The sequence below is a fragment of the Euprymna scolopes genome, chromosome 44 (genome assembly GCF_053919585.1).
Source record: "Euprymna scolopes isolate OS-2025 chromosome 44, ASM5391958v1, whole genome shotgun sequence".
NCBI lineage: Eukaryota > Metazoa > Mollusca > Cephalopoda > Sepiida > Sepiolidae > Euprymna > Euprymna scolopes.
Genome location: NC_136525.1, coordinates 11,057,503 through 11,073,465, shown reverse-complemented (window position 1 = coordinate 11,073,465; position 15,963 = coordinate 11,057,503). Strand labels below are relative to the sequence as shown.

The window sequence follows — 15,963 nt, the reverse complement described above, 5'->3', positions numbered from 1 at the left end:
GAAAAATGTTTGGAAACTTATTGAAGGAACCTTGTACTTTGATATATGACCATCCTTTGCATCTCGTGTTATCGTCAGCTGTCAACGCTTAGCACTCACCGGTTGACGTGTCTGCCTCCAATATGCGATCTGTAGATGTAATAAATATTTGTATAAATCTCATATATAAATTGAAATATTAACGATCTCAAATTATGTTTCATATTTAAGATTTTATAAAAAAAAACAACAAAAAAAAAAAAAACATTACGATTACCGACGTAAATTATTATAAATAGAAAATACAATTGGGAAATTAATGGAAAACTATTTATTTTTTACTTGGCCTGCACCCCCCCCCCCCGAAAACCCCATTTAGCAACAAAATCTCATCCCTTAATGCATAATTTTTTTAATATGTCACTATTTGTGACATGACAAATACGGAGTAACATATCCAAAAATTACGGAAAACGATGAGGCAGAAAATTAATTAATTATGAAAAAATAAAAACTACATTTGTAAAATCTAGCGATTTTGTTAAAAATCTTCCAATTCGAACTGGAGACTTAACAGGGAAAGGAATTCAGTTTTCGATTTTTCAGATATCTAATGCCAAAATTCGATCAGTTATTTTTTATAAGAAAAAAAAAATCACAAATTATGTATATATTTTATATTCATTTCTGTTTTCTGAATGAATTCTGTTATACATGGTGTTTCAACTGAGTTACTCCCCCTTTGCTTAAGTCATGTGACCCAATATGTTCGCCTCAGTGTGTAACCTTATCGAAGTATTTTTGCCCTTATCGGAACTGTTTTTGCACAAATAATTAATTTTCTATCATATCGTTTTCCATAATTTTTGGATATATTACCATTTGCAATATGACAAATATGTAGGTACTATTTATTTTATTTCTCTTTAATATTTTTTTTCGTTATCTAAATATAAAAGCACCGGGTTTGTATTACTGTACAGTGTACAGTAATACAAACCCGGTGCTTTTACAGTCTGTACACATAGATTCGAAAAAGTTGTCAAAAAACAAATATATAACAAATAAATGTTATCAAAGGCAAGATAAGTTACTTTTCTGCCAAACTGGATATATTTTTTGTGTTTTTATTGAATGTAACATGTTTATTCAGCTCGAAAAACATACAGTGTTTACCGATGTATTGGAAAATTCAAGATGGCGTCTCACACCCTCTTTAACACCGTAAGTTTGGGAAAAGGTGTTATAAATAAAAAACTATACAAAATACTATTAAAACCCCGCCGAATATATATCAACTTATGTCACGGTAACATATATTAAGCGAGTTTTTAACAGTATTTTATCTGTTTTTTTTTATTTATTTATAACACCTTTTCCCAAACTTACCGTGTTAAAGAGAGAATCAGACGCCATCTTGAATGTTCCAATACATCGGTAAACACTGTATGCTTTTCGAGCTGAATAAACATGTTACATTGAATAAAAACACTAAAAACATATTCAGTTTGGTAGAAAAGTAACTTAGCTTGCCTTTGATAACATTTATTTGTTATATATTTGTTTTTTGACAACTTTTTCGAATCTATGTGTACAGTAATACAAACCCAATAATCCTTTTCTTCTTGCCCTCTTCGTTTAGTCAGTGAACTAAACAAAGATGGTTAATTACTCAGGAAAAGGAAAGTAAATTTGTATTCGTCAATATAGAAACTTTGCTGGTCAGTTGCCTATTTAAAAAAAAGGGAAACAACTCTTGACTTATACAGAGTTATTTCCCTTTGAATGGTTTGCTTTTTTTTTTTTTTTTTTTTAAAGACAAATCGTTTTTTTAGATTTCAGTTGTAAAAGTTGAAAGAAAAAAATAATCACGGCCAACGCCAGCTAGGCAGATCTAGTATATTCTGATGAAAACATCTAAATACGGTTATATCAGACACCGTTTAAATTCAAGCAAAACGATTAGCAAAATATATTCGATATTTTTAGGCAAAAAAAAAGCAAACAAACAAACAAAAAAAAAACGGTACTTGTGCAGTTACTTGTGCAGTGACTGCAGTGTGAGTTTAGTCAAGACATTAAAAAATGAAAATACGAAAAAAAAACGGTTATATTGCACGTATCCGTTATGGAACGAAGTTCTCCGAAAAAAAAAATTTAACTTAATTTCTATAGTAGTTTTTTTTTTTTTTTTTTTTTTTTTTACAGCGAAAAAAAACAATTTGTTATGATACCGAGCAAAAGGTTCGATTTTTAGGAAGAAAAGCTAGTATTAAAAATGGGGAGAGAGTGTCGCCGCTTTACATGGAGTTATCTCCCCTTGGCGTGTTCAGCTAGTTTCATAATGGCGGACTTCCACGCGTTCTCATAAGAACGTGTTTTTCCGTGTAAAAAAAAAAAAAAAAAAAAAGAAACTACTTTTAGAGTTTTAATGCTTTCAGGGCACAACCTAAAACCTAATAAAATAAATAATTCAAGATAAGCTTCTCAAATGACGAACGCAACAACTTCATAAAAGGTAACACAGAAAAGGTTTATTAAGGAGAATGTGATATGTTCCTTGTCAAAGGCTGGACTCCGGCTACCTGGTGCTGTCGCGGTAGTTATTCCCCGTGGAATCGCGGCCCTGTCGGTGGGGCATTAGAATACGCCGACTGCCCCCCTGCAGAGGGTAAACGTCCCTCAATGGGGGTCCTGGATATGACCTTAAAATATATCCAGTGGTGAGGCCCCAGCTTGCGGGCTTTGGGGAGTGTGGAGCCACCCTTTAATTACTATTGCTCCCAGGTCCACTCTGACACGGAGTAGTAGTACCTGTTAGGGTTCCAACTATGGGTTGAATAGAAACCGACGTGAAAACAACAAATATACTGTATTAAAAAAAAAATTTCTTCAAAATCTTTGGATTCGGCATTAAATAACCCGAAAAGGGTTGATATGCTGTAATCTCTGGTCCCCCCTCGCCAATCTTTCACGAAAAACATCCGTCTAGCTGAATCCACTGTGAAAAATTTCCCCCACTCTATATCTGTGCCTAAATCAAAACGCGGATTCCATGAACAAAGCTTCTTTCTTAGAACTGCACGCCTGTGGAACTCTGTTCCGTCTGCCTGCTTCCCTCCGGACTACAACTTGGATGTCTTCAAGTCCAATGTTAACAAATTCCTAATGAACCGCCCCCTTAATTAAACACTTCATCAAATCTCCACACTAACGTAATGTACTTGCAATAACCCTTATCCCTGAGTGGCTTCCGGGCCTTGATAAGTGGTGATCACTGTGTAAAATAAAAACAAAAAAAAAAAACAACAACCACCCAACCGTGGAATCGCCGATACCGTTAGAAATCACCGAGGTGGAATGAGAGAAGAAAAAGGGTTCGTTCCGTTTGGTGTCTCCTTCAGTAAGGACGAGTTCTTATTCCTCAAACCGGATGTTGGCCGAATTCCTTAGGGGATAGGAAGGATAAATGCGTCGTATCCCTGATGTGTCAGTATGTGGCCAAATAGCACAGGGGGAGAGGCATTAATTCGTTAAAAGAAAATGTTCCATTTGTTTCTGCTACATACTCGATCAAATTAAATGAATTTTTTTTTCGGAGATCTTCAGTCCAAAACGGATAGGTACAATATAACTTTTTTTCGATATTTTCATTTTTTTAATGTCTTGACTAAACTGTACAAGTACAAAAAAAAAAAAAAAAAATATTATAACAAATAACTGTTACCAAAGGCAAGATAAATCACTCCTCTACTTATCTAAATAAGCTTTATGTGGTCCAACTTATTTTAAAGCGTTTATTTACTTCGACACGCAAGTTGTATCGAGTGTTTAGTTAAAATGACAACCAAATAGCTGACATGAGATGTTCATCTGAAAAGTCTCGAGAATCGCTAACAGATTAAACAATATACTGGTAGAACATTACATTTTTGACGATTGCTGACAGTTATTGGGTTGATTTTTTTTTTACCAATATTTGGTTTAGTTTTCGATTTTTGAGTAATTATCGAGACACTCCAGATGACCGCCTTATGTCAGCCATTTTGTTTTTGCTCTAATTTAACATTCACCACTGCTTGTGTTTCGATATAAATAAACGTTTTAAAAATAAGTTAAACCACAAAAACTCATCCGGATAAGTAGAAGAGTAATTTATCTTGCCTTTGGTAACATTTATTTGTTATATATTTGTTCGTTTGTTTTTGTTTTTTTTAACCACATTTTTTTTTTGTTGTCTACACTGTAAAATAACTAAAATATTGAATACTGAGCAATAATGTTTTTAAAATGAGCGAGAGAAATACAGAAAAAACTGACGAACCGTCCATAAGAAAATAGGGGTTCTTTTGTAGATCAGGGCTCTTCTGAGGAATATTGCTTATTTTTGGCTTATGAGCATAAATGATCCGTAATACTTGACTTTTGGCTTATGAAATTTACTTGTAGCCTGAAGTTAATTTCGAAATGTCTTTGATAAGTATTGATAATTGATAATTGATAATTAGAATAATCCTTGCAAGCTTAGAGAAACATTTTGTAGCTTTAACAAAAGAGCTACAATAATATCAGAGCGTCTTCATTTACACTGAACATTGATTGAGATTGTCGGACTGACTTCCTTATCTTGGACTAGTGACATATGGCCTATGACGTTGTATCAAAGTTTACAGTTACCCAAAGGTGCTGAGTTCAATCCTGAACGAAGGCAGTGAAAAAGTAACATTGAAAACAGAGAATCAGCAACTATGTCCCAAAGCCTAGCTGGAGTTAGAACACGGTACCCCCGTAATAATAATAATAATAAAGGGTTGGGTTCGAGACTCCTAACAAACGGTTCCCCAGTTCGATACAAAACACGTGATGAAGGCCGGAGGGCAAAACGGCCGAAACGTTGTGACGATAACAACCAAGATGAGGAAGTCAGTCCGACAATCTCAATCAATGAAAACACCTCATCTCAAAAATACAGACAATTACTACACTGAACATCTACAGAATGCCAACATGAATATATTACATATGAATGAATTTGCTATGTAATTTCCACCGGTTCCGCTAGTATAGATATGCCAGAGTCAAGTATTACTGTTCATGTGTGCGCCTACATGAAAGACGAGCAGTATTTCTTGACCGAGCCACTGCTCTACAAAAGAACCAAATTCACATTAAAGAACAGAAGTAAAAACTCACCTAGAAGAGTTGGAGTCTGTTGACGTCGTTTTTCTACATAGAAGCGATAAATATTGATATCAATAATTTGGATACAAATTCGTTTTGCAAATATATTTTTTGAAAACAATATTTTTTTAGATAAAGAATTGTTATCTATTTGGATGAGCATTCTCATAGGTTCCTATTTACTTGCCTCCCCACGAGGGCAGAGTTAAACACAAGATCGGTTTTTAATGTGGGGAAAATCCAGTTCCCAAAAATGAGGCACTTTGGATAGGAACAAAAATTAAAAAATTGCCTCAGTCATGAAGGACTCCTCCTCCACTGACCGAGGACAGAAAAGGTGAAGTGCTGCACCAAAACAGATACTACACCATAATCTTGTCCAAGCTCTCCCACGGCGAGAGTGAAAATGTAATAATAATAATAATAATAATAATAATAATAATAATAATATATCGTTATATAAATACAGGTTGTTTGTTGGTTTTATACAAACGTTCAATTTCATTTCCCAGCCCAGACAATTAATTCTCTGGAGAGAATTAATTACGTCTACAAAAGGCACATCAGTCTTACAGACTTAACTCCCCAGCAAACTATTACATAGCTATTTTAGAACATATTTAATTGTCCAAGCATTCATCTTTTAAGGACTTTTACAAACACTGATCTCATTTTGGTTTTGGAAACATTCACTCTCAAAATTGTATTTTTCGCAGCATTCTTCCAAGTCTTTAACTTAAAAAATAAGTCCTTAGACAAGTACAAAATACAGCATCTCTTCAAGTAAACAATTATTTTAATCATTCATTAAACTATAAAAAATATTTACATTGAATTTCGTTATTTCATATTTACAGTTTTTTTGTTCCATAAATATGTTTGATCATCTGTACTAATAGAACAAAAAGTAAATTTTTACTATTTTTAAACAACTGATTTTATAACTGAATAACTCACCGATTGTGGGTTTTATTTCAGTGATTTGTTCTGTGGAAAGTAACAAATATTCATATGAGTCGAGAAAGAAAAAAACAATCAATAAGAGATTAGAAATATCAATTAATTGGAATGAAAAATTAAATTGGTTCAATTGGATTTAAAAAAAAACATCAAAATAAATTACACACTACTACTCACACATATATACATACATGTGTATGTATATATATAAGACTGGAAAAACGAAAAGAAAAAAGGAAAAATAAACAAATAAATAGACAGATATGTTCCAGTAGCAAAAACTTAAGAGAAGTGTCTAATTATTTATTCATTTATAACTCCTCCTCCCCTCACTCTCTATAAACATCTACAAACACAGTTGCTGGTATGTCCGGGATATATATATATATATATATATATATATATATATATATATATATATATATATATATATAATTATTACTATAATAATTTTTTTAAAATATATATATATATCTATGATTTAATATGATGCATATTTTCTTTTTAATTTCTGGGTCTCCCGTTAAAAGACTCATCTTCTTAGTGAGTGTTACACGGCAAATTATTGTAACGATAATATAAAAATCGATGTATTTAAGTTTTTGTTTATATGGACACGTGACAAACACGTAAATATATTTCTGTGCATGAAATAGCAAGGATTAAAAACTCACCATTAACAGTTCCTATCTCGTGCACTTGTTCTGTGGAGATTCAATAAATAAGTAAAACTTAATTTATAACAATAAAATCAATAACACGCTTACACACACACACACTCACATATATGTGAAATAATGTTTAGAATATATATATATATATATATAAAGCATTCATTCTATGTGTGTGTATCTATATAAATATAAACATATATGCATATATATAGTATTAATCTGATTTTTTAAATATAAGGTCAATAGATATTCATTTTTAATTCCAGCGGATATGTATAAATAATCAGTAACAATATCATTAGTAATTTTTTTTTAAAGAACCAGTTCTTAAAGGATCTTTTAAAATTGGAACTTTATGAAAATTATATATCCATTAGTATGAAATATTAATTAGTGCAAGCGGAATCGTATGATCCTCATATATATATATATATATATATATATATATATATATATATATATATATATTCTAGTCTATTCGTTGGCTCTTAACGGCTAAAATGAAAAATGTTCAAAGTAAAAAGTGATTTTGAGATTGTAATGTCTTTTATTGTCTTCAGAAAACATTTTTTTAACTGATGAGTGAAAGAAAATAAAATTCAGGAAGCCTCTAGAGCACTACTGCAAGCATTAATCAAAATATTTTTTAATTAAGGCGTGAAAAAAATCGTCAGAGTCCGCAGGAGCGCTACTAAAAGCAGTAAATATGGTTATAAATATGATTATAGTTAGATATTGTATATAGTTTTCTTTTACTCAACGAGGTTAAATGACATTTATTTGTAAGGAAAATTAAAATAAGTTAAAACAAAAAATATTGTGTACCTTTTGTATGCGCTGAATAGCAGCAGTAGCTTTTAATATTGGACTAAAGACAGGGCAGCCATGAAATAGGTAAGCAGATAAATTTTTGGAAACCGGAAGTCACAGACCGGATGGACGGTTTAAACACCCAAGCCAGCAAGCTAATTTGAGTTATATACACTCTAATTAGGCCCCGTTTCTTATTGTTTTGTCCGAATGAAATGAAACTTTGGTCATAACTAGTTTATTATATTCAAAACATCACATCAAAACACAAGGGTCTTTGGCCTTTTTTTTTCTCCGTTCTACAGCATATGTTCTCGATGGCCTCCATTTATCTTTTTTTGGGGGGAGGGGGTCACCCTGTATTTGTAAATAAGCAATTAAATCGAGCACTGTAAAAGTAACGGCTATAATGCTTATATAAATAGACATTTGATGAGATCGTTCGTGAGTGATGATTCTATGGACCAGCAGGCAGAGCTGCCGACTATTAACAACGTGGTTAAGGGTTCGATCTCCGAGTCGGGATGGGTGCTAATCTAGTGTTAACGTGGAACAGGCTGTCATTGGATGATTACTATATATATATATATATATATTATAGAGGGAAGTAGACCGGAAGTCTAAAAGCAAAGTTTAATTTAATGTAATATTACTTTAGAGGAATAGTGATCATAGCATTGTAGATATATATAATAAGCTCAATAGATATATTTATTCTAGAGCTATATTAATATTGAGGATAAAGATTAATACTTTGAAATTATGAATCAGTTTAAAAAAAAGAAACAAAACAAAATCAAATCGAGTGTACGATCGTTTCGGAAATGATATTCATTTTATTAATATTAACAAATAATATTGACAAATAATATTGACATTAATATTGACAAATAATATTGACATTAATATTGACAAATAATATTGACAAATAATATTGACAATGATTATTTTTTTGGAGTATTGTTTCCTCATCAGCACAAATGGGGTGGGAATAGGGTAAGACACCAAAATAAAGTAGCATTTTTGTGGTAAGTAATGTACGTGTACCTTTATGGTGAACGGACACGTCAACAATTGTTTTTAAGTTTATCATTATAGGCATTTTGTTGCCTTTGTTTTCTGGCCACAAATTATTGAATTAAGTAATTACTGTATATTTTTTAAAATTAAAATGAATATTGTTTCTGAAACGATCGTACACTCAATTTGATTTTGTGACTATTTCTTTTTTTGAAACCGATAAATAATTTACAATCTTTATCCTCAATATATATATATATATATATATATATATATATATATACATATTTAGTAATGTGATTTTTCTTTCCTGTATTTTAATTAAACTAGTAATTTTACTATTACATTAAAATACACTCTGCTCTTTAGACTATTGTTCTAATCTCCTTTAAATTATATATATATATATATATATATATATATATATTAAATTATGATTCAATGGGTTTCGATGTCTACCATCTCATCAGAGGAAAGAAAATATTAGCAAATACTTAAAAAGGTATGAACCCTATTTGCTAAAGTCAGTGAGACATGGAAAGTCAAAGTCAAAATAATAAATAATCGAAACCCTATAGGTTAAGGAGATTAATTTTCTAAAGCATTCTTTGTCTTGCTTAGAATAATAAAAATTCTTTGATATGAAACTCAACCACTTCATTTCATTTCAATGAGAGTTTTTTGAAGTTCATTGAATCATAATTTATTTGCTCTATCTTGCATATCGAGCAATTCTTGTTTAGATGGGATAACTTATAGAATATTACTGCCAGTAATATTTTGTAAACTTTACAATCTCACGTTTCAATAACAACTGATTGCTAAATAAAAACTATTCTGAAGTATATATATATATATATATATATATATATATATATATATATATATAGTACAGCATAATCACATTGACACACTGGTTCTCACCAGATCACCGAAGTTAAGCAATGTTGAGCCTGGCTAGTACCAGATGGGTGACCATTTGGGAAGGCTAGGTGCTGTATGTACTTTCTGGGAAGGTTGGGCGTGGGGGCCAGCACCCCTACCCCGAAAAAAGAACTCCTCACTACAAAAGCAGCTACAAAGTTGTGGTTGGCCTATGCCCCTCCAGGGGCTCAAGGCTATGGATAGATGGAGATATATATTTGGTTTTATACAAGCGTTCAATTTCATTTCCCATCCCAGACAATTAATTCTCTGGAGAGAATTAATGACGTCTACAAAAGGCACATCAGTCTTACAGACTTAACTCCCCAGCAAACTATATATATATATATATATATATATTTTAAACATATATATATATATGTGTGACAATTAAGCTAGAGAATTTTGCACGTTTCATCGGGTTAGGGTTATGTAATACAGAAAATTATTACATTATCTACATTTCAGCGTCGCTCTTTCAAAGAAAGAGTAGCAACAACTTTCTCTCCATATAATTTATCTCCTCTCACACAACCAATTAATACCGGGGCAGTATTTTAAATAGGTGACACAATTCCAGAGCGCTACCACATTCCATAGTAAAAAATATTGTATTATGATGCGGATATCACATACATTAATGGACAGATATTAGTGCACATCCTTTCACATATAAGTATTAAACATGCGTCAAAGAAGAGAGTGCAAAAAAAGTGCGTGGTAAGGAAAGCATTACACTCTCTCTTTGTGGCGCCATTTATTGTGCACGGATACAAACACGAGAACAAGTTCACAAGCAGCACTGTTTTATAAGCACATAGATAGCAGTAGATTGGCACTCACCTGTAGCTCCGTCTGTCACAGAGAATTGTTCTGGTAAAATGAAATAATAAAAAATGATGAAATTCTAGTAAAGGGAGATAATTAAAAATGACATTCTAGAAAAGGGAGATAATTTAAAAAAATGAAATTATAGTAAAGGGAGATAATAATTAAAAAATTTAATTCTCGTAAAGGGAGATAATAAAAAATGATGAAATTCTAGTACAGGGAGATAATTAAAAATGACATTCTAGAAAAGGGAGATAATTTTAAAAAAATGAAATTATAGTAAAGGGAGATAATAATTAAAAAATCAAATTCTCGTAAAGGGAGATAATATCAAAAAAAGACGAAAACGCGACACACACACACACACACACACACACACACACACACAAACACACACACAATGACTGCTTGAAAGCCTTGAATCCCTTAATGTCATCATTCTTCTGGTAAAATGAAATAATAAAAAAATGATGAAATTCTAGTAAAGGGAGATAATTAAAAAATGATGAAATTCTAGTAAAGGGAGATAATAAAAAATGATGAAATTCTAGTACAGGGAGATAATTAAAAATGACATTCTAGAAAAGGGAGATAATTTTAAAAAAATGAAATTATAGTAAAGGGAGATAATAATTAAAAAATCAAATTCTCGTAAAGGGAGATAATATCAAAAAAAGACGAAAACGCGACACACACACACACACACACACACAATGACTGCTTGAAAGCCTTGAATCCCTTAATGTCATCTGCTCCTTTAAAACAACTCAGCAATTGAAATATTTCCAAACTTTTATCACTGAACTATTTTCAAATATGATAAACAAATAACGTTAACTCTTATAAACAACTTTCACTGAATTATATGTAAAAATGTCATATTGATCAGACACTCACCAGAAAAAGTTTCCGTTTCTTTCAGTTTTTGCGTTTTTTGGAGAAAAAAAAAAATTTTTTCACTCATTTTAAATTTAACGGTTTCACATCATAAAATTTAAATTACTAAATTATGATATATGTATGTGTGTGTGTGTTCACATGAGTAGAAAAATTTTCATTGCATTTTACAGAACGTAAAATGCAATGAAAATTTTTCTACTCATGTGAACACACACACACATACATATATCATAATTTAGTAATTTAAATTTTATGATGTGAAACCGTTAAATTTAAAATGAGTGAAAAAAATTTTTTTTTTCTCCAAAAAACGCAAAAACTGAAAGGGTGCCAATAATTTCAGCTTTAACTGTATATCTATATATATTTAACTGTATATATCTATATATATTTAACTGTATATATCTATATATAAGTTGGGTCCATTTCTCACTCACAATAAAATCGAAATACTTTCAATGTACTCAAATGTTTCTGTAAACCAATCAAAATGTAACAGTCAACCAATCAAATGCTACCATACTTTGGGGTAATTGCGTCAAATCCGGGGGTAATTGCACCAACTAAAAACAAGTGCTCTTTATAAGCTAGTTGGCGCAAATACCCCAAAGTATGGTACTACTAATCAACCAATCAAACATTGCAAATGGTTCCTAAAATTCGTCCTAGAATTGTCCACAAGGATACGTGGCGCAGTGGTTAGAGTACTTGAAAAAATTCAGTTGTAAAGTGATCTACTTCTGAAGGTTGAAGGTTCAATCTTCCATGTGGGCGACCGGAAAATACAAGAGCAAATTACTTATGACCTCTATCCAATCATGGCTGACGCGACAAGAGCATATTACCCCCGTGAAGTAAATAAAAAGATTCCCAGAGTTTGACTGAAGAAGGTCGACTGAAACTTTGTGAAAATGACACTCAAGATGAGAACAGTAGTTCGTAGAATTCAAATAATACGAATTATGAATGGCGCATAAATAGACAAAGCAAGGAAGGTAATGTTGAAGAAGTGCACTGTCCGATGACGACCGAATGTGACGTCATCATGCATCATCATTTTTATACTCTTCTTAAATATTACCGCAAGACAAAAAAAAAAAAAGAAAAAAAGACTAACTATAACATTTTATTAAAAATAATAGGAAACTCACCAATAGTTGTCTTGGTTTCTGTGGTTTCTTCTGCGAAAGAGTAATGTTTATTCACATTAAATATCGAGTTTAATTTGAAAACATGATTATCATATTCCAAAAATTACGTATAAACATCATATTTGTTTTACTGTTTATGTCCTTTTTTTTTTTTTTTTTACAAGGTGGTCACCACTTATCAAGGCCCGGAAGCCACTCAGGGATAAGGGTCATTGTAAGTACAGTACGTTAGTGTGGATATTTAGAGTGTCTACTTAAGGGGGCGGTTCATCAGGAATTTGTTTACGTTGGACTTGAAGACATCCAAGTTGTAGTCAGGAGGGAAGCAGGCAGATGAAACACGGTCCTGGATATGACCTTCAACTGTATCCAATGGTGAGGCCCCAGCTTGCGGGCTTTGGGGAGTGTGGAGCCACCCTTTAATTGCCATTGCTCCCAGGTCCATTCTGACCTGGACTAGTAGTACCTGTTAGGGTCCCAACTATAGGTTAACTAGAAACTGACTTGAAAAAATATATATTCTATTAAAAAAATGTTTCTTCAAAATAACTGGATTAGGCCAAATAAAGAATTTCATTAAGGACTGTCGTGTGTCTACAGAGACAATAAGTTCACAGCTTGATGTCAGTGTGGGAACTGTGCACACAATTATTCACAAGTTAGGGAAGATGTGGAAGATTTGTGTAAAGTTTGTCCCAAGGGTGCTCACAGAAGATCAGAAAGAAAGATGTCATGATCAAGATGGACATGAAGATGCTACCTCACCCACCCTATAATCTAGACCTTGCTCTCTGTGACTTTTGGCTATTTTTTAAGCTCGAGGAAAACCTTTGAGGCTGTCGTTATGAGACAATTGAGGAGATGAAAGAGGCTGGGACAAGAGTCATTGACACGCTCACACAACAGGACTTCCATGGGGCCTTCCACAAGTTGTTGGAATGGTACAACAAATGCATTGCAGCCGGAGGAGATTACTTCAAAGGGGATTAGAGTTTCATTTGTGTATTATCAATAAAAGTGCCCATACGAAGAAGTCTGCAATCTTCTTGAAGACATCTCGTATTTTTCTAATTTTTCGATGAAGCTTGAGATTTCATACCATTTGTCCTCATGTTGCATATTGACAACGCCAGAATTATCACTAACTGTGCACACACACACAGTGGATACTTGACAAACGAAGAGACATTCCAAAACAGAGTTAAAATGCAGGAAGAATGTGCAAACATTGTAAAACAACATTCTTAATAATGGCCCAGATATTGAACAATCGACGACCGAAATGTTTTGGTCTTGGTTAGGAATATCAAATGAATTCCTGACTGGGAAATTGTCAATATAAACAGATGCTAACCCGGGCAAAAGGTAGAATGAGAGATGACTGAGTTGTCATTTGTCTTCACCAAGCCACATCCACTACTCTCTCTCTCATATATATATATGCCAAGTCGCCATATATATATATATATATATATTTTGAATTCCGTTTTCGGAAATAAGGGTTGTTGCCTGATGAGGTCTCTAGTTAATAAATACTAGTAGACCGAAACATGCTCATGACTGTGTAGCAACAAACTACTGTTTATGTAAAGACAAATCTAACTTGCTCTACTTCTGTATTGAGCACTCTTGTATGAACCTCGTTATATTTCACTGGTTAACCTACCTTTGGAAAATAGCAACCTCAAATTATATATATATATATATATATATATATATATATATATATATATATATATATATATATATATATATGCTAAATCGTTGTGTAAAAAATAAGTTTTTATATAAACAACTTGTCAGCTTATTTTTGTAAACAGGTTGATATATATATATATATATATATATATATATAGATAGATAGATAGACAGATCCGCATGCACTTCCACTTCACACTCTTCTCTTTATATATATCCCAAGTCATTGTGTGTAATCAATAAAGTTTTGTATAAACCACTTGTCAGCTTCTTTTTTGAAAACTGGATGAGAAACGATATATATATCCACACTCTCTTTCTCTAGACGCAAAGTCGTTTTGTGAAATAAACAAAGTTTTTGTATAAACAACTTGTCAGCCTATTTTTGGAAGCAGGTTTATAGACGAGATATATATATATATATATATATATATATATATATATATATATATATATATATATATTATATATATATATATCTGCACGCACTTTGCACTCGAGATAAAAGTATTATGTAGACTAGACAGTCATCATCAAAAAGTGCAGCAATAACACAACAGTAATCTTGAGTGTTATTCTCACACCCAAGATGAGAACAGTAGCCCGAAGACTATGAATAGGACAAAATGATTCAGAGAATTGTTGTAACATCATGCAGATGTGCAGATATAAATGCATGCGAGGTGACGTCACCAGAAAAGAAAAAAAAGACTATAAAAGAGAATGATTATGTGAGAGATGTGGATAACGTTCATGATCATGTGTGAGAAATGAAGAATCTTTGAGAAGACGATCATGTGAGGGACGTCACAGCGGTAAAAAGAGAATGAGGAAATAAATGTGGATGCTTCATAGAACAAGTGAGTTGGAGTTATTTCCTATTCTTTGTCTTGGTCGTCTTCGCAACTGAATCTGGACACAAGGTGTGTTGTGTCCCAGACAACATTACATAAGTAACACGAAAATTATTATTCTTTTTTTATTTATTCTACTGGTAACACTATTTCAAAATAAACATTAAAAAAAAATTATGTTCATTTTCAGAAATATTATGCAAAAAAAAAACACATTAAAATTTGGATTGTCTCCCCTTTCCCTAATTAGAACTACTTCGAAAATGTAAACAAAAATACTTTTGGTTAGTTAAACTGCACTAGTGCTGATAACTCTCTTTATAAAACAATGAGGCCTCTATGCGAAAATGAATGCAGGAAATTTGCAAATATTAACATTTGGATTGTCTCCCCTTTCCCTAATTAGAACTACTTCAAAAATGAAAACAAAAATACTTTTGGTTAGTTAAACTGCACTAGTGCTGATAACTCTCTTTATAAAACAATGAGGCCTCTATGCGAAAATAAATGCAGGAAATTTGCAAATATTAAAATTTGGATTGTCTCCCCTTTTCTTAATTAGAACTACTTCAAAAATGAAAACAAAAATACTTTTGGTTAGTTAAACTCTTTATAAAACTTAATTAAAAAAAATCTATTAATTAATAACTATCAATTTGCATAGTATTTAACTGTGATAAAAATAAACTCGCAGGAAGATTGTGCAGTTTGTGAAAAATTCCAAGGTAGAATCTTGTTAGTACATCATAATTGTGCTACTTTTTATAAAGTTAATTATAATCGCAAACTCACCAGTTATTGTCGTAACTGTGTGTTGTTCTGCAGAAAATAAAACAAATGTATCCATTAAATACAGTCAATGTAGTCGTTGATTTTATACAAAGTTGAGAAAAATTATTTCTTTTGCAATTATACACTTCTAAAAATCTTATATACAAAAAAACCCAAAAAAAAACCCAGTCAACTTCTCGATTTTCCTAA

The 15,963-nt window shown here is 32.0% G+C and overlaps 1 protein-coding gene and 1 pseudogene across 1 annotated transcript in view; one reads left to right on the top strand and one right to left on the bottom strand.

Annotated features, from left to right (window-relative positions):
* LOC145268689 (uncharacterized) overlaps nt 1-15,963 on the bottom strand; it is a 1,072,728-nt gene that overhangs the window by 364,175 nt on the left and 692,590 nt on the right. Inside the window, exons 150-156 of the mRNA XM_080124201.1 lie at nt 15,775-15,801; nt 12,431-12,460; nt 10,392-10,421; nt 6,795-6,824; nt 6,118-6,147; nt 5,173-5,205; nt 100-129 (exon numbers count right to left, since the gene is read on the bottom strand). Coding sequence (XP_079980327.1) covers nt 100-129; nt 5,173-5,205; nt 6,118-6,147; nt 6,795-6,824; nt 10,392-10,421; nt 12,431-12,460; nt 15,775-15,801 — 210 coding nt within the window. The remainder of the gene's footprint in view (nt 1-99; nt 130-5,172; nt 5,206-6,117; nt 6,148-6,794; nt 6,825-10,391; nt 10,422-12,430; nt 12,461-15,774; nt 15,802-15,963) is intronic.
* Nucleotides 9,512-9,628, top strand: LOC145268991 (5S ribosomal RNA; annotated as a pseudogene).